The following is a 20659-nucleotide window of genomic DNA, read 5'->3' as shown; positions in this document are numbered from 1 at the left end:
TACATGACATGAATAGATAAGAGTCCTGTTCCCCATTACTATACCTCCCCCCTCTCTGTAAACTGTCTGTAACACCCCCCCCCCCCTCTCTGAATACTATACCTCCCCCTCTCTGTAAACTGTAACTTCCCCCCTCTCTGTAAAATATACCTCCTCCTCCCCCCTGTACCTCAACTGTGTCGTTCTGTCTCTCCATCACATGCAAGTCTCTCTGGCTCTGCAGGCTGGTCAGGTGTAGTGTGGCCTCAGTCTGAACACGAGTGTCAGTCTGGGCCCCGCCCCCTTCCTGCTCCTTTCTCTCATTCAGCAGAGCGGCCAGCACAGCTATGCGTATCTGTGTGAAATCAGCTGTGCGCCGCTCGGGAGGGGAGGGGAGGGGTCGGGGTTGGATCGGCACTACATCGGCACTGAAGGGGGGGAAAAGCAGTGACCGCAGTTGGACTCGGCGGCCCCTGCCTGCGATCCGGGGACGATCTCCCTATCCTAACCTGGGGGGGATTTTACTATACCTGTCCCCCCTGCATTATTTCCTGGGGGGGATGAGTCCCCCCCATCCCCCCCGGTTCCTACGCCCATGCCTGTAATCTATCCCTATCCTCTATCTACTACAATTTGTTGCCCAGCATGAAAAGGAGTGAGTGGTTGCTGTAATTCTTGTTGATTATACTTGGTGTGCATTTAGCTTTAATGGGTAACTCCACTTTTGTGGAAGAAAAAATAGCAAATAAAAAAAGAATATAGCATATACAATTGTGATACAAGTCATGTTGTATTTGCATGTTATTAAAAATAACCTTTCCTTTTAAATTTGCAGCTCTGTGATTTTATGTGAAATGCAATGCAATATGGCTACCTGGAGGTGCTCTGTACACATATATAATTTCCCGCTTGTGTGATTGGCTCACTGATTTTCCCAGAAGTCTGCACTAAAATACAAGTCAGATTTCAGGCATCTCCTGCAACAAAAAATTAATTTCTGGTGAAATACTCCCAATAGGTAATCACGTCTAAGGCCCAGTTCACACTAGTAGGACAAATGCTCTGACATGGGAGCTCATGTCGCATTACGTGTGAAAATCAATGGGAGCCATCTTAACTGGTCCGACACAAGTCGGTCCAACTTTAAAAATGCTCCCTGCACTACTTTGGTCCGACTTTGATCCTACTTCAACCCATTGAATATCGCTGAAGTCAGATCCTCATCTTGACTGATCCTAATTTGGCATGCGACTTGTGATTTGATGATCTTGAAGGGGCACTCCAAGCCAAATGAAAAAAAACCGCATGGGTTCCCCCTACAAGAGAATACCAAGCCCTTCGGACTGGTTTGGATTTTAAGGGGAACCCCTACGCCGAAAAAACAGCTTGGGTGGTGCTTGCTCATCCCCACCCCCTTTCCTGACTGAGCACACAGCCTAGCAGGTCAGGAAAGGGCCACAATCCCTCAACATGGGGGGGTGGGTGCTTTGGGGCAGGGGGCACTGCACTCCCCACCCCAAAGAACCTTGTCCCCATGTTGATGAGGACAAGGGTCTCTTCCCGAAAACTCTGGCCGTTGGTTGTTGGGGTCTGCGGGCAGGGGTCTTATCGGAATCTGGAAGCCCCCTTTAACAAGGGGGCCCCCAGATCCTGGCCCCCACCTTATGTGAATGCGTATGTCAAAAATAAAACACAGTACACATGTTTTTAAAGTAATTTATAAAGCAGCTCTGTAGTCACTTCCGATCTCTTCTCCCCTCTGTGTGTCTTCTCTGCGCTGATGTCTATCCTATTTATATTGGCATGGGGTGGGGTCACCAGAGGCCCGCCCCTTATGACACCACCACCCATCATGGCACGGGCGGTGACATCATAAGGGGCGGGCCTCCAGATGATGGGACGCGGTGACCCCGGCCCCATGACAATATAAGTAGTGGCACACCTCGCACCCGGCATTAGAGTGGGAGAGAGCATTGAGTCAACATTGGAAGAAGAACAGAGGAAGAAGGCAGTGGAGAAGACCCAGCAAAAGAGCAAGAAGATAGTGGAAAAGACCCAACAGAAGCAGAAGACAGCGGACAGAGGGAGAAGAACTGGAGAGAGCTAGAAGACCTCAGCGGAGAGCAGAGAAGACCCGAAGAGGGGAGAATAACCCGCCAACCCCAAAGCACCCACCCCCAATGCTGAGGGCATGTGGTTCAGGAGGGGGGGTGTTTGCTTGTCCCCACCCCCTTTCCTGACCTTCCAGGCTGTGTGTTCGTATAAGGGTCTAGTATGGATTTTGGGAGGTACCCCACACCGAAAAAATGGCATTAGGGTCTCCCCCAAAATCGATACCAGACCAATTTGGCGTGGAGTTCCTCCTAAAGATTCATACCAGATGCTGTGCCTGGCATTGTCTGGGATCAAAGTCGGATTCCTGTTCATTCAAGTCTGACGCATGTCGGACTTCAAGTCGCATGGTAAAGTCAGATCAAAAGTGGCACAACTGTCATTCACCCAGAGGGGAATGCTTTTTTCTCCACAAAAATGGAGTTACTCTTTAAAGCATTGCTAAAGCCTCACAGTTTTTTTTCAAATTACATATGTTTTGCTCAGTTGAGCATAGAACAATGTTTTAAGGTCATAAGCGCAAATCAGCTATTTCAGGACCTGTGGCACTGAATATGCACTGATTACTGTATAAATGTCACTGGCATGGAAGGGGTTAACACTAGGGGGCGATCAAAGGTTTAAATGTGTAACCTAGGGATTGATTCTAACTGTGGGGGGAGGGGACTGACTGATCGGTGTTCCTTTATACACGGGAACACACGATCTGTCTCCTCTTCCCTGACAGGACGTGGATCTGTGTGTTTACACACACAGATCCACGTCCCTGCTCTGTGACGAGCAATTGCGGGTGCCCGGAGGACATTGCGGCCGCCAGGCACATGCATTGGCTCCCGGGTGACGCGGTGGGCATGCGCCCCCTAGACCGACAGGAAGCCGAGGACGTCATATTACTATACACGGGATGGGAAGAGGTCAAATAATAAACATGTCTATACTCACCTGCTCTGTGTAATGGTTTTGCACAGAGCAACCCCAATCCTTTTCTTCTGGGGTCCCCTGCTGGCGCTCTAGGCCTTTACTCTTTATCAAGGGCCCCCATGGAAAGTCGCTTTTCCTGGGGGCACCCATGCGTGTTTGCTCCCAAGTCCTGCGGCTGGGTTCATTAACACAGATAGCAGGACTCAGCCAGGTCCCCACTTGTGTCACAGATAGCTTTTGATTGACAGCAGTGGAAGCCAATGACTCCTGCTGCTATTAATCTGTCCAATAGGGAGAGCGACAGCGGCTGGAGCCACCATACTCATGCACTACGCTCGATCAGTTTGGGCTCAGGTAAGAAAAGGGGGGGGGGTTCTGGGGGGAGCTGCAGCACAGAAGGTTTCTCACCTTAATGCATAGAATGCATTAAGGTGAAAAACCGCAAAGGCTTTACCACCACTTTCAGCTTGCTCTGCCTACTTCCCCGAATTTATAGAATCGGAACAAACACAAATAACATAATCTGTATTCCATGCAATACATTTCTGCAACTGTATGTCTCATCTCAATGTTTTGACAGTCTCTTGTGCTCTTTTTTCTTATCTCTGGCTGGCGCCATACTGCCCTATATGACAATCATGGGAACATGTATGAAAGGGTAGCTTTAGAGGGACCCTGAGAGGTAAAGGAGCCACACTAGAACCAAATATTAGTGGCAGAATTTAGTGGACCCATTCATTCAGGTGGGAAAAAACTCACAGCATCAAGGAGCAGCATCCATTCTATGTGATTTTCTCAGCATGTAAAATATCTTTTAAAAAATGTACTTTAATATCCCTTTAAGCAGATCTTAAATTATATCTAAAAAAAATTATAAAATGTTTCAGGTTCTTTTTTTGACCTTTGCAAATATTAAAAATGATTGATGAGATTGTTTTAATTAATAATGTATTGGTTACTAGTTGAGATCTTGCTGAACTTGTCATGAAATATGTAGTGGAAAATTTAGAGCTATGCTAATCTACAGGTAACTAAGCTTACTAATTCTGATGACTGTAAAATTCCATGCTAATTCCTCATTAACTTGTGTAACAAGGCCAAGGTGGACTGAGGAATTACAGCGGATGATTCTAGTCTTGCTTGCGGCAAATATTCACATGGGATCCTTATTATCCAATACTATGGCAATATGTTAATATAGCCTATATTTAGTAAAGGTTATAATTATATCAATATGTAAAGAGGTCCTCTGTGATGCAGTGAAATGGTGGTATGGTAGCATAATCCAGAAATAAAACACACCATTAATAGTTCTGGTGATTTTTCTTTCAATCTTTTCTTCTTGACAAAATTCTAAAAAAGTATTGAACAGAACAGTCAGTAATCAAAGTTGACATGCAGTACAGCAGTGCGATACAAGGGGAGAGCAAACACAGTATATAAAACAAAGTGGTTGCACCTAGCCAACAACTGGGACCATGGAAAATTGTCAAATCTGCTATTATGCAATACATTTATAACCATGTGTATTATTTTATTTGGAAGTAATTTGACTCATTTAAAGTCCCGTGACCAATGTTCTTGTTTTTGAATGTGTATTTGGGGATGGAGGCTTATCTTTCATGGTGTCACAGACTACAATCAGCTTTCTTTTGGGATTGAATTCACAAAGGGCCATGCACGAGGATACTGGTTGCAAAACATATGGTCCTTGGAAAACCCAATCAGCGTAGAGACCATCTAACCGGAGAGTCAATTGACAACCCGGGTCCCTAGGGGGACCAAAAGTTGAAAGTTCTGGTGATTAGGGGATGGAAGACCCAAGGTGCTTGTATTTCAAAAAATATTGTATGGGTCATGACTTTTAGGCCCCGTACACACGACCGGATCGATCCGCGGATCAGTTCCAGCAGATAGATCCGGTCGTATGTACGGCCTAGCGGACATTTTCAGGCGGATAAAAATCCAGCCGACGGATTTTCAGCGGATAAAAATTTCTTAGCGTGCTAAGAAATCTATCCGCTGGAATCCTGTCCGCCGGACTTATCCGGTCGTCTGTACAGACTCACCGGATAAGTCCGTCCGATCCCATCCCTCGCATGCGTCGTAATGATTCGACGCATGCGTGGAAGTATTTACCTTCCAGGGTCGCGCACGTCGTCGCGTCATCGTCGCGGCGACGGCGCGGCCACGTCACCGCGGATGTATTCCGCGGGGATTTTGATCTGATGGTGTGTACAGCCATCAGATCAAAATCCGCCAGAGGATTTATCCGCTGGAAACGGTCGGCCGGACCGTTTCCAGCGGAAATCCTCTCGTGTGTACAAGGCCTTAGGCTGGATTCACACCTATGCATTTTTAGTGCTTTTTGCATTTTGTAGATTTGCACTACAGAACGTGTTCCATAGGAAACCATGTTAAATGGAATGTAGTGCAAATCTGCAAAATGCAAAAAGCACAAAAACTGCATAGTTGTGAATCCAACCTTACTGTCTTGTGAATTCTAGCTACCTCGTAGCTAGAATTGTAATACTTTATGCTTGATACATTTTGTAATCACTTTTGATGATGTTCTAAAAAATATATAGTATATACTGTATCAAAAAAATAACAAAGGAAACAAACTATTTCTTACCCATTATTTGCTTTGTTTGCTGCAATGTCATTGTACAAAGTCACCATTGGGGGATCTTTGCCATGGGTTTGGGTTTTCTGCCAAGATTCCTCACGGTCTAAAGCCCCATACACACTATTCGTTTTTCTACAGATTTTTGTCTTCAGATTTACCAAAACTATGTAGCGCAATGGCTTTCCTGATTGCATACAAATTGAAACTCTTATGCCCCGTACACACAACCGATTTCCTCGGCAAAAAGCATCAAGAAAAATGGCTGTGTGTATGTTTTTCGTCGAGAAATCTGTTGTGGATCTCGACAAGAAAAAAAGAGAACATGTTCTCTTTTTTCTCGTCGGGAGTCTCAATTTTTTCGTTGTGGTTCTCGTCGTGCTGGTTTACGACGAGAAATGCGTTCGTGTGTGTGCTTAGTAGGGGTGCAACGGATCAAAAGACTCACGGCTCGGATCGTTCCTCGGATCAGGAGTCACGGATCGGATCATTTTTCGGATCGGCAAAAAACAATTACCCCCCCACTGTAATATCCACCCCCCCCCACTGTAATATCCACCCCCCCCCCACTGTAATATCCACATCCCCCCCACTGTAATATCCACATCTCCCCCCCCACTGTAATATCCGCATCTCCCCCCCCACTGGAATATCCACTTCTCCCCCCACTGTTCAACTCCCCCCACCAGCTATAGTACCCCCTTGGTGCAGACACCCCCTGCTGTGGGGGGCTCTGATGGGGGACACCTGCTGTGGGGGGCTCTGATGGGGGACACCTGCTGTGGGGGGCTCTGATGGGGGACACCTGCTGGGGGGGGCTCTGATGGGGGACACTAATGAAGACTTCTTAGGGGAGAATCTCTGTATTTGAGTTGTAGCCATAGAAACATGTGTAAAGGGGAGGAGTTAGTAAGATGACCACGCCCATGTGGGGGGCGCAATAAATATTTCTGCACCCAGGCGTCTGTGACCCTAGGATCGGCCCTGCAGATAACAGCCTATGTGGATAGAGTTGTAGCATTGAAAACAGGAGGGTGTGTAAAGCTCACTATACACTATCCAGTCTGATTGTACAATCTCCTTTAGATCTACCAATAACTATGTAGTTCAAGGGCCTGCCTATTATATCGTTTTTGTAAATCTAAAGGAGATTGTGCAATCAGATTGTATAGTGCATGACCACATGTATACACCTTAAATGAACTAGTTGTGCTTTTGGTGCCATTAATTGTTAACAGCACACCAAATACAGAAGCAAACACATATTTTGCCAGTGACAAACAGCAAAACATGCAATAAAAACGTGCAACCCATATCAAGACAAAATGTCCCATGAGCTACTTTGCCACATGTAGTGCAGCCCATTGAAATCAATGGGCTGCCCTATGTGTGTCACTGGAAAAACAAGCCAAAAAACTTGTGCTCGCACTACTCTAGGTGGGAGATGAGCCTGTAAGTGAAAGTAATGCGTTTTATGCTCCATTCACATTTGTATGTTTCCGAACGCGTGGCAAACTGCACAGAAAATGCGTGCTTTGCCATGTGAAACAGCACACAAATGATCAAACAACACCAATACAAAGAACACTATAAATAAATGAAACTACCCTAAATACAGCAAAACAATCTTAATAATAAATAAATTGGTTACTGAAGCAACTTTTGCATAAGCAGCTCAATAAGAGAAAATGAAGGTTTCTGCCTCAGCAAAATTTCATTAACTGGTTGTTAGATATCATACAGAAACTTTGTTTTGCTTCAATCCTGTTCTTCAGTTATTAAATGTTCTTACACACAATTGGATGTGCTCTAAGGTAAATGGACATGTTCGCTCTGAAGTCCTGTACACACGGGCCAGAATCTCGTCAGGAATTTTTATTTATTTTTTCCTGATGAGGTTCTTGGCAAGAATCTCTTGCCGCCCGAGTGTCAAGAAAACGTGGTTCTTTTGACTGGCAAGAACGCGGTGACGTCATTGCATACAACGAGCATGCGCTCGTCACATTCGATGCCGTCGCCGCCATCTTGCTGCACCCTACCTATGCCTAGGAAGCTACAGCGCATGCATCAAAGTAATTTTGAGCATGCGCGGGTTTCCACAGCGACAGGTAAGTATACACACTCTCGGGTTTCTCAGCAGGAAAACACTGCCGAGAATCACAACGGGAAAATAGAGAGCAGGTTCTCTATTTTTCTCGTCGACATTTTAGCCAGTTTTCTTGAAGAGAAACCTGAAAGCCTTGTACACACGCTCGGTTTACTCTGCAAGAAAACATAACTGCCAGCAGTTTTCTTGCTGGTTCTTGCCGAGTAAACGAGCGTGTCGCGTACGAGGCTTATGTCGCGTACAGACGGTAGTTTTTTGTGATGAAAAAAAACGTTGTTTTTGAAAACGTCATTTAAAATGACCGTGTGTGGGGAAAACGTTGTTTAAAGCTCTGCCAGCAGTTTTTTCTGCCAGCAGTTTTCTTGCTGGTTCTTGCCGAGTAAACGAGCGTGTGTACGAGGCTTATGTCGCGTACAGACGGTAGTTTTTTGTGATGAAAAAAAACTTTGTTTTTGAAAACGTCATTTAAAATGACCGTGTGTGGGGAAAACGTTGTTTTATGTCTTCTGAAAAACGATAAAAAAAATATTCGAACATGCTCGAATTTTTTGTGTCGTTTTTCAAAACGTCGTTTTTTGTTTCACAAAAAATGACCGTGTGTGGGCAAAACGACGTTTAAAACAAAGTTTTTAAACCCGCGCATGCTCAGAAGCTAGTTATGAAGCGAGCTTCAATGGAAAAAAGTGGTGAACGTAACCTCGCTTTGCTAGAGCATTTTGGAAAAACGATGGTGTGTAGGCAACGTCATTTTTGAAAATGAAGTTTCAAAATAGTTGTTTTATTTCATGATTTTAAACGTAGTTTTTTTTTCATCACAAAGAACGACCGCATTAACTTCCCAAAACCTTGCAGTCAGCCATGACACCTCATCCTAGGAAACATATGAAAAGTAATAAAAAAAAATAGGCATGCTGTGTAAATGAGAACACATAACAATAACAAACATATGTTGGGGTATTCTCAAATTTGACTGCAGAAATACACTTTTTGCATGATCAGTAATTTTTGGTGGATGCACTGTTCTTGATAAATGTACAGCTCTTGCATACATCTTTCATGTGAGGCTGTGGAGGACTACAAGCAGGGCAGATTTCTTCGCTAGTAAGGTAATAGAAGTTTAACAAGTTCTGTTTTTATATAGAGGTTTTGATTTGTTCTAATCTAGATCATGCAAGCTAAAAAATTGTAATTAAACTACTTAAAAAAAAATCTTTATTTTTTAACACCAAAGAGATTTGGAGACGCTTATGCATTTTCAATGGGTGTTTAGCTAAGACGTTTTCTGTGTTGCTGTTTCTGAACACGGGACTGTGATTTTTTTCCATACTGCTATGTTGCAGCGTTCATTCTTTACTGTGCCATACATTAACATTTTTGCAAGGCATTTTAGGGGACAAGTATTAAAGTATCACTGTATTAAAGCGAAGGTCCACAGTAAAAAAATAATTCACTTTAACAGTCTCCTTTAAACATATAATAAAACATTTTTACTTGACAGAAAACCCTGTTGCTAGGCTGTCTTCCTAATCTGCCTCTTCCTATTCCAAGGAGCTGCTATTTTACTTCTTTCTTCACCTGTGCTCTTGGGAAATGATGTGTCATCATTTCCCATGAGTCTGTGGGCATTACTGTGCTCTAAAATCAGGTTATTTTACTAGCTGCAGAGTTTTGTTATCTAAGTTGTCATAACAACAGAGTTGCACCTTCCTCCATCACCGCCCGTTGTTATGGCATCTATACAAACAATCAGCGCTACGGCGCGAGATCGAGAGGTGCATGCTGGTTACCCGGCATGCACCTCTCTTAGGAAAAACAGGAAAAGATGGCGACTGGGCTTCACATGCCCTTAATTAAAATGGAACTGGCCACAAGATCATGGGAGAAGATATTAAAGCGGAGTTCCGGCCACAATTTCACTTTTTAAATATAAATACCCCTGTAATACACAAGCTTAATGTATTCTAGTAAAGTTAGTCTGTAAACTAAGGTCCGTTTTGTTAGGTTGTTACAGCATTTAGACACTTTATAAAATAGAAATTGACTGGGGCCATCTTAAGTGTGGGCATCATGAAGCCAGACTGTATGACTTCCTGGATTTCAGCCTTGCAGGTCTTGCACATGCTCAGTGCTGCACAAGCAGTGTCAGATCAGGTTTCCGCACCTGTGCTGTCCAAGTCACATGATTCTTTGAGACTGGGGAGTGCACAGACTCCTGGAAAGTTACACCCACTACATTCCCAGGAGTCTGTGCAGTGTAGGTTAGGAAGCATTAAGCACCTAGGTGCAGGAAGTGGGAAAATTAACTATTCTGCCTAGCAACAACACTTTGAAGGCATCTAAAAAAAAAAAAAAATTTGTAAAGGACTAATGACATTTTTTTAAAACTACTGATGTAATGTTATATTTATGGGTGGAACTCCACTTTAAGTAAGTTTTTTATTTTATTACTAAATAAATCGGGAGCAGCTTATATATTTAATTGATTATATGTGTAGCGCTGGTCTCCCAACGAGTCGGGCGCTATTGTAAATTTAGGGGTGTCTGAGCCAATAGTTGGGCTCAGACTCTGTTAATTCTATTTAAATTAGCCTGTGTTGTGTAGAAGTTTTCCCTTGTTGCCTGTAGGTGGCGTTACCACTTCAGGCCCATATTGAAACTCAGGGAAACCATAGTGTGTTAAATGACCCTTCTCGGCAGAAGCCCAGTGGGAGTGGTGCCCCGCTGTGCATACTGGGAGGGGGTACTTAAGGGCAGACGCCGTTTTTCGGGGTCCTTCGCCTCGTGGTCCCCCTGGCGCGAGATGGGTGTGCGTGATTCCAGTCTCAGGACCACATTGGTCTGAGGCTGTGTTCCTATCAAGTAGGCCCAGCTATGCTGGCTGGGGCCTAAAGCACCTTTCACACGGGGCGGATCAGTAATGATCCGCCCCGTGAACCCCCGCTTGCTCAACGGGGATCGCTCTGTTGATCCCCGCTGAGCCGGCGGATGACAGAGCGGTCCCCGCACACTGTGCAGGGACCGCCCTGTCTTTTCTCCGCTCTCCCCTATGGGGCGATCGGATGAACACGGACCATCTGTCCGTGTTCAACCGATCCGATCTGCCAGACGGATGGAAAAGTAGGTTTTTCCTCCGTCACACTTTGGCGGATCGGAGCGGGTTGGATGTCAGCAGGCATGTCACCGCTGAGATAGAGGAGCACGGAGCGCCCGTTCAGGTCCGCCTAAAAAACTGGCAGGCGGACCTGAACGGGCCGCCCGTGTGAAAGAGCCCTATGGTTCTACAAGGGATCCCAAGCTGTCCGTCCAAGTGGAGGAAGCTTCTTAGCGAAGGAAATCGGATGAGGACCTGCAAGGCAAACTGATATCTCGGGATAGGCCTGGTGACCTCGTTAAGAAAAAGAGCTCTACACATAGACAGCCTGTAGATACAGCTCAGTGCGGCGATCTCCTCATGCGGATGTAGTTCCGTCTATCGCGTTACCCCCACTAGTATCGTCACTGGTCATGTGACTTATGTCATGGGTAGCCAAAAACTTTTTTGTTTTTGTATTTTGTTTCATTTGAACATCTGAGTGTTTACACATATATATACACTTGATGTGTACTGTACAATAGCAAGGGTTGATTTAGCGCATTCATCCTATTTTATCCATATTTTTACAATACATGTAGTTTATACAGCAAAGAACTTTTTGTTGTTCTTACAGATATGGGCAAAGAGATGAAAGTGATGGGAAAAATTACGATTAGAACTGTAAAAGAAAATGTAATAGATTTTGCAATAATTATCAAACTAAAATGTCTTGAAATCTAAAATATTTTATTTTAATGTTATAGTCTACTATGACTTCTTGGACTTCTTATATAAATGCATAAAGATACCCTGCTATACCATGTACATTTTAGCAAAATCTTCTAAAATAATTCAATTTTTTAACAGGCATTTACTGTTGTGGATTGCTCAGCTCTCGTAAAAGTGACTGTACTGGCTTACCTCAGTCAATGATGACTAACACAGAGGTACCAAAATCACGAGGACACTATGAAATAAGAATGAAAGGAAATATGTCCCTCATTTGCTGGTACAATAAAGGGTATTTCCGCTTTCTGAGTAATGCTTACTCTCCATTTCAGAAAGGTAAGTCATTTTCCAGCAAATACACCAGCATTTTCTCCCAGCTTGCATAAAACTAGAAATATTGTGTTGGGTAAATAAACAGGAATTAACATATGTGGATGGTTGTTGACAATGACAATAAATTCTGAAAAAGAGTAAATAAATCATTTTTGCAATAAACCATATGTAAAAAAGTCCTTTAAATTGCTCCCTTTTTGCCCGTTAAAGTTTATCTAAACCCAAAAACAAACATTTAACATTTTGCAGCCTACCAGTCATTGGATGAAGGGACTGCATTTGTTTTCATTTTATTTTCCTTTATTTTTATTTGGTGATTCTGCCAGTAACACACTTCCAGTCATAGAATGCCAGATGAATCGAATTTTTGACATTTCGAATTTTTCAATTTTCGAAATTTCAAATTTTGAATTTTTCGGAATTTCAAATTTTTCGGAATTTCGAATTTTTCGGAATTTCGAATTTTTCAATTTTCGAATCTGTATTTTCGAAATTTCGTATTTTTCAGTTTTCGGAAATACGAAAATTCGGAAATACGAAATTTCGAAACTTCGAAAATTGAAAAATTCGAAATTCGAAAATGAAAATTTCGAAAAATTCGAAATTTCGAAAATTGAAAAATTAGAAATTCGAAAAATGCGAAATTTTTCAATTTTCGAATTTCGAATTTTTCAATTTTCGAATTTTTCCATTTCAAATTTTCGAAATTCGTAAATATAAAAATTCGGAAATTAAAAATTTTAAAATTTTTCAAAATTTTCAATTTTCGAACTTCAATTTTTTCGAATTTCGAATTTTTCAATTTTCGAAATTTCGAAAATTGAAAAATTCGACATTTGAAAAATTCGAAATTTTAAAAATACGAAATTTTAAAAATACGAAATTTGAAAAATTCCAAACCTGAAAAATTTGAAATTCGAAAATTGAAAAATTCGAAAATTGAAAAATTCGAAAATTGAAAAATTAGAAATTTGAAAAATTCGAAATTTGAAAAATTCGAAAATTCGAAACTTGAAAAATTCGAAAATTCGAAAATGGAAAAATTCGAAAATCCGAATTTCCGAAATTCGGAAATAACAAAATTCGGAGTAAAAAAAATCGGAAATACGAAAACTCGTAAATTCTTAAATACGAATTTTCGGAAATACGAAAATTCGTAAATTCGAATTTTCGGAAATATGAAAATTCGTAATTTCAAAATTTTCGGAATTATTCGTAAATAAAAAATTTGTAAATACGAAAATTCGTAATTAACGAATTTCTGAATTTTTGTAAAAAAGCGAATTAGAAACAAAACGAATTGCACATGTCTACAAATTTCCCCACAAATCGCTATTACTCAATTCTGCAAGTGATTCTAATTTATTATCGCTGTTTTCTAGCTGCTCTAAAAGCACTTTTCATGTAAACTGACACTTTTTGGTTGGACAATCTCCAGTTTGCAGGCAGAAAGAAAAGTATTTCTTATATAAAACTACATGCAGGGCACTGGACAGATCATTATTTGATACAGTACTGTAATCTGTAAGATTACTGTACTGTATCAAATACAGTATCTATACTGTGTTTTCTACTTTTTGAATTTGGCGCCGAACTCCGTCCCCGTGCGTCGCAACGCTCGCTGGGATCGGAGCTTGGCACTGTGAATCGAGCGATACACGGCAGCTCGCAGATCACAGCGGGGAGACATCACATGTTCCAGGGGACAAGGTAAGTAACCTCTACATGGATCCTGCTATGCAATCCCGAGTGGTATGAAAAATTCCCCCCGGGCCACACTCGGGAATACTGTTTAGGAGGTTAATGACACCCTCACGCATCTTCTGACATGTGCCTTTGCACTGTGTGATTTTGAACATTTTTATGGACTTTCTTCTGCATTTCTAGCGCATTGAAATGAATGGGCTGCCCTACACCCTGTCAGTACACCTTTGCATCCTAAAACCCTCTTCTAACCCCTCTGCACCCCAAACCCATCCTCTCCACTTCAACCCTCCACCCCCTTAACCCTACTTGCCTAATCTGCTCATCTTTGCAGCCACCTTCGCTAACTATACATTCCCTCCCCTATCATACTCCAAACTGTAATTGCTTATCTGCCTACCTCTGCACACTCCACACTATGTCTCCCCACTAATTTGCTTTCCTTTGCGGAACAGGCTTATGGTAGGCAAGACTTTCCAGCATGCTTTACCTCCCCAGTGGGCAGCATTCAGTATACGTGATGGTGGATATGGCCTCAAGGGGCATGATATACATATGGATGCCACCTCTATTTACATATGAATGACGCCGCTCCGTGGCTATTTGCGTATGAATGCCATCACTATTTACATTTCAATGCCGGTTATTTACATGTAAACACAGGGTCTACAGGTGAGTCATCTGTACACAGCAATAGGGCATAGCTGGGCAGCATTAGTAACATAACTTCACACTGAGATATCAGGACACAGCACAGGATTAAAATCTCAAGGGATAAGGGAATTTAAACTGTGATAGTTGGCAACTATGAGGCATTAGCTTTGGGCCCAGGGCAGCTTCCCCTTTTGCCCTGCCTTAAAGATGGCCCTGATGTGATTGAATGAGGTTTTCCAACAGGACTGTTTGACAGAAGTCAATCTACCAATTGGCTTCTGTTGAACTGGGAGTGCACCACACAGATTGAAATTTGGCCGTTCCCTAGTGAAGTGGCCAATTTGTGATCTGTGTGTGCCCAGCTTAAGGGACTCTGTGGGGCTCTGAAGGAGGACTGGTGGGACGGGAAAGCTCTGGGGCTATATTTTGAGTTCTATAGTCAGATTTCTGGTAACCTATTCGCAGCTACATACAGATATTGCAAAATGATTTTTACCAAATCACTGCAGAGGTTTTTTTTTTTTTACATTTCTAACTGACATTAAAGAATAAGTAACTGATCACCGGCTTGGAAAATATTTCTAGCAGCCCCTCACTTCCTTTTCAAGCAAAAGACATAGGGTTTTATGTAAACTGGTGCACACACAATCATATGCAGCTGTGGTAGCCAATCAGCTTCTAACGTCAGCTAGCTTTGACATTAAAACCTAGAAGCTGATTGGTTAATATGCAAAGCTGTACCAGATTCTGTGTGCACCCGCTTTACTAAATCTACCGCATAGACTTTAGTAAATGTCCAGTAAAGATTTCTAATGAGCCTGGAAAGTATTAAAGTTGTCCTGGTCTGTGATTGCATCAAATTTGTAGGATACTGATAACTAAACAGTAATCTGCAAGTACTGATTACGGACTGACGGACAGGACCTTTCATAAATTTGGTATTGCTGACACTAACCCAGCTTGTACTACAAATACATATTAGCACTTCACCTTAATGGCAGGTTCCATGGCTTGAATCAAGAGTTTGTGAGCTGGTCTGGGGAGAGCTCTACAGTGCCATCTTAAGAGCATTATACAGTGCATCGGGGCCCTGTCTGCACAATCATGTACAATGTTTGCATTTGAATGTCATAGTGGCTGTGTTTGAATGGCATAGTGGCTGTGTTTGAATGGCATAGTGGCTGTGTTTGAATGTCATAGTGGCTGTGTTTGAATGGCATTGTGGCTGTGTTTGAATGGCACAGCAAATTACTTACAGGGTAAGGCCGAGGGTCAGGTCAGGTGCAGTGCAGTCACTCACACTCGCAGCAAGGCAGGCTCAGCTCAGTAAGGCAGCTCTTCTAAGAAGTGCTCCGCTGTCCGCTCACTCCCCTCCCTCAAAGCCACGCTGAGTCTGAAGATGGCAGAAGTGGGTGGAGCTAGTTTTCCAGCCACAGAGGCGACGCGCTCTGAATCCTGGGGCTGCGCACTCTGAATGCTGGGGCAGCCGCGGCGCGCTCTGAATGTCACTGGTTGCTAGGCGCTGGGCAGCCGGCAATTCTAGCAAACAGTGCAGTCGAGTAAGCGGCGTGCGGCATGCCACAGCTTCGGCGCTCCTTCTCTTAGCTGCCCAGGAAAGTGGGGCCCCCCAGGCAACTTCCCAGCGTGCCCATGCGAAAAGACGGCCCTGGAGCTCCTAGTTACTGCTGGGCTAAACAGTGATCGTGCTGCAGAGTGTTCAATTTGATGAACTTTCTCTGCCTGCTCCACCCACCTCTACTGCTGCTCAGACTGTACAAGCCGTGATCCAGCCAGGAAAACTTTGACAGCAGCCAAACCTGGGAGAGACTGTCATTCTTCTGTATAGACACTGGTATGGCTGCAGCTAGAGAGGAGGCATGCAGTGTGCACAGGCACATCCTCAGCTCATTGTGCGGGCTGTAGCAGATTTTATGGCACAGGGTCTTGTAACAGCCAGGCCATATCTCCCGCATGTAATGAGAATAGTGCGTTGGGCACTCCCCTCCCTTCTCACAAGACTGTGCCCAGGGCAGTTTTCTCTTCTGCCCACCCCTGCTCTGCAAATAGCACATCTACTGCAGAACCACTCTGCGACATATACATGAGTCAACCATACTGGCGTTTCAGCTCTACAAACATTGTCACATTGACACAGCTATAAATCTCCAAAAAAACAGCAACTTATAGCCAAAATAACATTGCCCGAGACACCAGCAAGGGTCTTGAGAACTCAAAAGGCTGCAAAAGTTGTTTTTGTGACGGATTGCTTTTGACCAGGTGGTCCAATATCAAAATGTACTTTATGATGTTGTTTTTTGTCTTTGTTTGCATCTATTAAAATGCTTATTGTTTTTTTTTAATTATTATCTTCCTTTCTCTCTCCAGGAGTTATTATAAAAAGGAAAAGTGGGGAGATTCCTTGTCCTCTGGCAGTAGAAGCATTTGCGGCTCATCTCAGCTATATCTGTAAATATGATGATAAATATAGCAAGTAAGTAAGCTTCAATTGGTACATGCATAAAAAATAAATTTTTGTTATATCGTATAATAAACCTTTGTGGAATGGCTCATGTGCCTTCCCAAGTATCTTTCCAGTTTGATATAGGCTAACAAGACTCACAGAATAAAACAAAAACAAAGGATTGCTTGCAGTTAGTATCACTTCTTCACCAAGCTTTATTGCACAAACAGTACAATCTTATATGCCTCCACCTGAAGGACTGCCCCTCAAAAGTGTTTCATCCATTCAGTCTCAGGCTGGCTACACACAGGGGCAGATCCACATACATCTGTGCGGGGCGCAGCATATCTAAGATACGCTATGCCGCTGTAACTTACTTTTGTTTGGTTTGAATCCTCAACGAATTTGCGCCGTAAGTTACTGCGGCGTAGTGTATCTGTTGCGGCGTAAGGGCGCGAAATTCAAATGGAAGTGATGGGGGCGTGTTTTATGTTAATATGTCGTGACCCGACGTAAACAACGTTTTTTTTAAACTGCGCATGCGCCGTCCCTGGGAGTATCCCAGTGCGCATGCTCAAAATTAAACCGGAACCAGCCAATGCTTACGACGGTGACGTCATTCTACGCAAATTCCTATTCGCGAACAACTTACGCAAACGACGCAAAAAAAAATCAAAATTGTACGCGGGAAGGACGGCCATACTTAACATTGATTACGCCTCAGAACAGCAGCTTTAACTATACGCCGGAAAAAGCCGAACGCAAACGACAGAAAAAATGCGCCGGGCCGACGTACGTTCGTGGATCGCCGTAAATAGCTAATTTGCATACTCAACGCGGATTTCGATGGAAACGCCACCTAGCGGCCGCTGAAAAATTGCATCTAAGATCCGAAGGCGTACGAAGACATACGCCTGTCGGATCAAGCCAAGATGCCCTCGTATCTTGTTTTGAGGATTCAAAACAAAGATGCGACGCAGGAATTTTGAAATTATGCCGGCGTATCAATAGATATGCCGGCGTAATTTCTTTGTGGATCTGCCCCACAGTGTGTAAAATTTGCATGATTCCCCCATCAACACAGACAGTTTTGACAAGGAAACCAGCAATTGTCTTCTCCCAGCGGGGGCATGCAGGGGAAGTTTTCCCCACCGGGAGAAGAAAGTGATTATTGCTAGCAGCTATAGCAACCACTATTGATAATCACAAGAGAATCCAGCAGGCTGGTTGTACCCAAGTTAATCGATCAACCTGGTACATTAAGCCTGTTTATTAACATTTCAAAGCTCTGCGGATTCCTGCTGAACTGGCCGAGATTCAAACAACGTATGGCTGGCCTTAATCATTTGGGAATGACTAAAGGGTTATTTGGTTGCTTTGAACATATTACTGAGATCTGATGTCTAGTCTGCCATTTTTTACTTCTTTGTGCATCACTGATTATCATACAAGGGAAGTTTTAAAAGTCTGTGAGCGTGAGGCTGGGAGTGGGAGAGGCAAAATGGAGGCAATGGTTGTTGCTTGCTTATTCCATTGCAGTACACAGAAGGGTTTGCTAGTAAAGCACATACTGTAGTGTGCTGCACTGAAATATTGAGCGGCTGAGGAAATGCTGCATTGTTGGTGTTGTCAGTGGAACGGGATTAAATGGCAGCAGTGAGGAATAGAGTGGGAGAGAGATGGAGGGAGAAGTCTGACTATTTATGATCACTATTGACAGTAATATAAATAACCTGCATAGCAGCGCTTATACTCTATGGGCCAGATTCAGGTACATCGTCGTATCTTTGTGCCGGCGTAGTGCATCTCATATGCGCTACGCCGACGTAACATTGAGAGGCAAGCTGAGTATTCACAAAGCACTCGCTCCCATATTTTCACCGGCGTAACGTAAATGGGCCAGCGTAAGCCCGCCTAATTCAAAGTAGGCAGGTAGTGGGCGTGATGTATTGAAATTAACCGTGACCCCATGTAAACAAATGGCCGATCGAACGGCGCATGTGCGCGCATGCTCAGAATCACGTTGCATATACTCCCTAAGATACGCCGGCTCAATGCGTACGACGTGAACGTAACTTACGCCCATTCACGTACGACTTACGTAAACGACGTAAAATACGACGGCTGTTCCAACGTTTCCGACGTCCATACCTTAACATGACTTACCCCTGCTTTATGAGGGGTAAACTTACGCCGGACGTACGCCTTACGTAAACGGCGTAGATTACTGCGACGGGCGTAAGTACGTTCGTGAATCGGCGTATCTTGCTCATTTACATATTCGACGCGTAAATCAATGGAAGTGCCCCTTGCGGCCAGCGTAAATATGCGCCCAAGATACAACGGCGTAGGAGACTTACGTCGGGCGGATGGAGCCAGAATTCAGGCGTATCTGGTTTCAAGAATATGGCGCATAGATACGACGGCGCATCCTAGAACTTACGTGGCGTATCAACAGATACATTGGCGTAAGTTCTCTCTGAATCTGGCCCTATGACTTTTTTTGAATGATTGCACACATTTCCCTAAAGGGATACACGTTGGAAACACTGGAATACTCCTTTTATGTTTGTAGTGTAATCTATGGACTTTTGCATTTCCATGTCCTACTGAGTACTGTGGTTTTTCCCGTTTTTGTTTCATTCGTTTTTTTTTTTTTTTTTCGGAATTTCGAAAAAAAAAAACAGCTTTTTTCGTAAATTCTGGAAATTCCGAAAAAGCAAAAAACGGAAAAAATGAATGAAACGAAAAAAACGAATGAAACGAGAAAAAAAAAATCGGAAATTTACGAAATTTCGAATTTTTCAATTTTCGAAATTTCGTATTTAGAAATTTCGTATTTCGAATTTTTCATTTTTCGAATTTTTTAATTTTCGAATTTTTCAGTTTTCGAATTTTTCAATTTTTTAATTTCGAATTTTTCAATTTTCGAATTTTTCAATTTTCGTAATTTCGATTTTTGACATTTCGATTTTTTCAATTTTCGTAATTTCGATTTTCCAAAATTTCGATTTTCGAATTTTTCGAAATTTCTAATTTTTCAATTTTCGAATTTTTTACTTTCGAAATTTCGTATTTTCGAAGTTTCGTATTTCAAATTTTTCAGTTTTCGAATTTTAGAATTTTCGCATTTTTCAGTTTTCGAATTTTCGATTATATTCAATTTTTGAAATTTCGATTTTCAAATTTTTCAATTTTCGAAATGTCGAAATACGAAAATTCGGAAATACGAAAATATTCGGAAATACGAACATTCGGAAATACGAAATTTCGAAATTTCGAAAATTGAACAATTCGAAATTCGAGAATTGAAAAATTCGAAATTTTTCAATTTTCGAATTTTTCAATTTCGAATTTTCGAAATTCGTAAATATGAAAATGTGGAAATACGAAAATTTGGAAATAAAAAAATTCGAAAAATTCGAAATGTGAAAAATTTGAATTTTTCCATTTTCGAATTTTTCAATTTAGATTTTTTCAATTTTAAAATTTCGAACTTTTCAAATTTCGAATTTTCGTATTTCCGAATTTCGAAAATTCGAATTTTCAAAAAATTTGAAAATTTAAAAAATCGAAGTTCGAAAATTGAAAAATGTTTCAAATTTTGAATTTGAGCTGGCTTGCCGCGATGGAGACAAAGCCGTCATAGAAGCGACGGGAGATCTTTTCTTGGATCTTTTCTTGGATTCCCGCCAATTCTAGCTGCGAAGTTTGGTATGCATCCTGAGAGGGAGAACTCCACGCCAAATTTTAAATAAAAAAACGACATGGGTTCCACCCCCAGGAGCATACCAGGCCCTTAGGTCTGGTATGGGTTATAAGGAGCCCCCCCCCTACGCCGAAAAGCCGACGTGGGGGGTCCCCCCACAATTCATAACAGACCCGAATCCAAAGCACGCTGCCTGGCCAGTCAGGAATGGGGGTGGGGAGGAGCGAGCGCCCCCCCCCCCTCCTGAGCCA

At 42.7% G+C, this 20659-nt stretch overlaps 1 protein-coding gene across 1 annotated transcript in view; it reads left to right on the top strand.

Moving 5' to 3' along the window:
• The window catches only part of PGBD5 (piggyBac transposable element derived 5), a 205417-nt gene that overhangs the window by 170498 nt on the left and 14260 nt on the right, over positions 1-20659 (top strand). The window contains exons 5-6 of the mRNA XM_040350678.1: positions 11686-11883; positions 16624-16729. Coding sequence (XP_040206612.1) covers positions 11686-11883; positions 16624-16729 — 304 coding nt within the window. The remainder of the gene's footprint in view (positions 1-11685; positions 11884-16623; positions 16730-20659) is intronic.

This window comes from Rana temporaria, chromosome 4, assembly GCF_905171775.1.
Source record: "Rana temporaria chromosome 4, aRanTem1.1, whole genome shotgun sequence".
In the NCBI taxonomy this organism is placed as follows: domain Eukaryota; kingdom Metazoa; phylum Chordata; class Amphibia; order Anura; family Ranidae; genus Rana; species Rana temporaria.
Note: the sequence above shows the minus strand (reverse complement) of the source record. Positions and strands in the feature narration are given on the sequence as shown.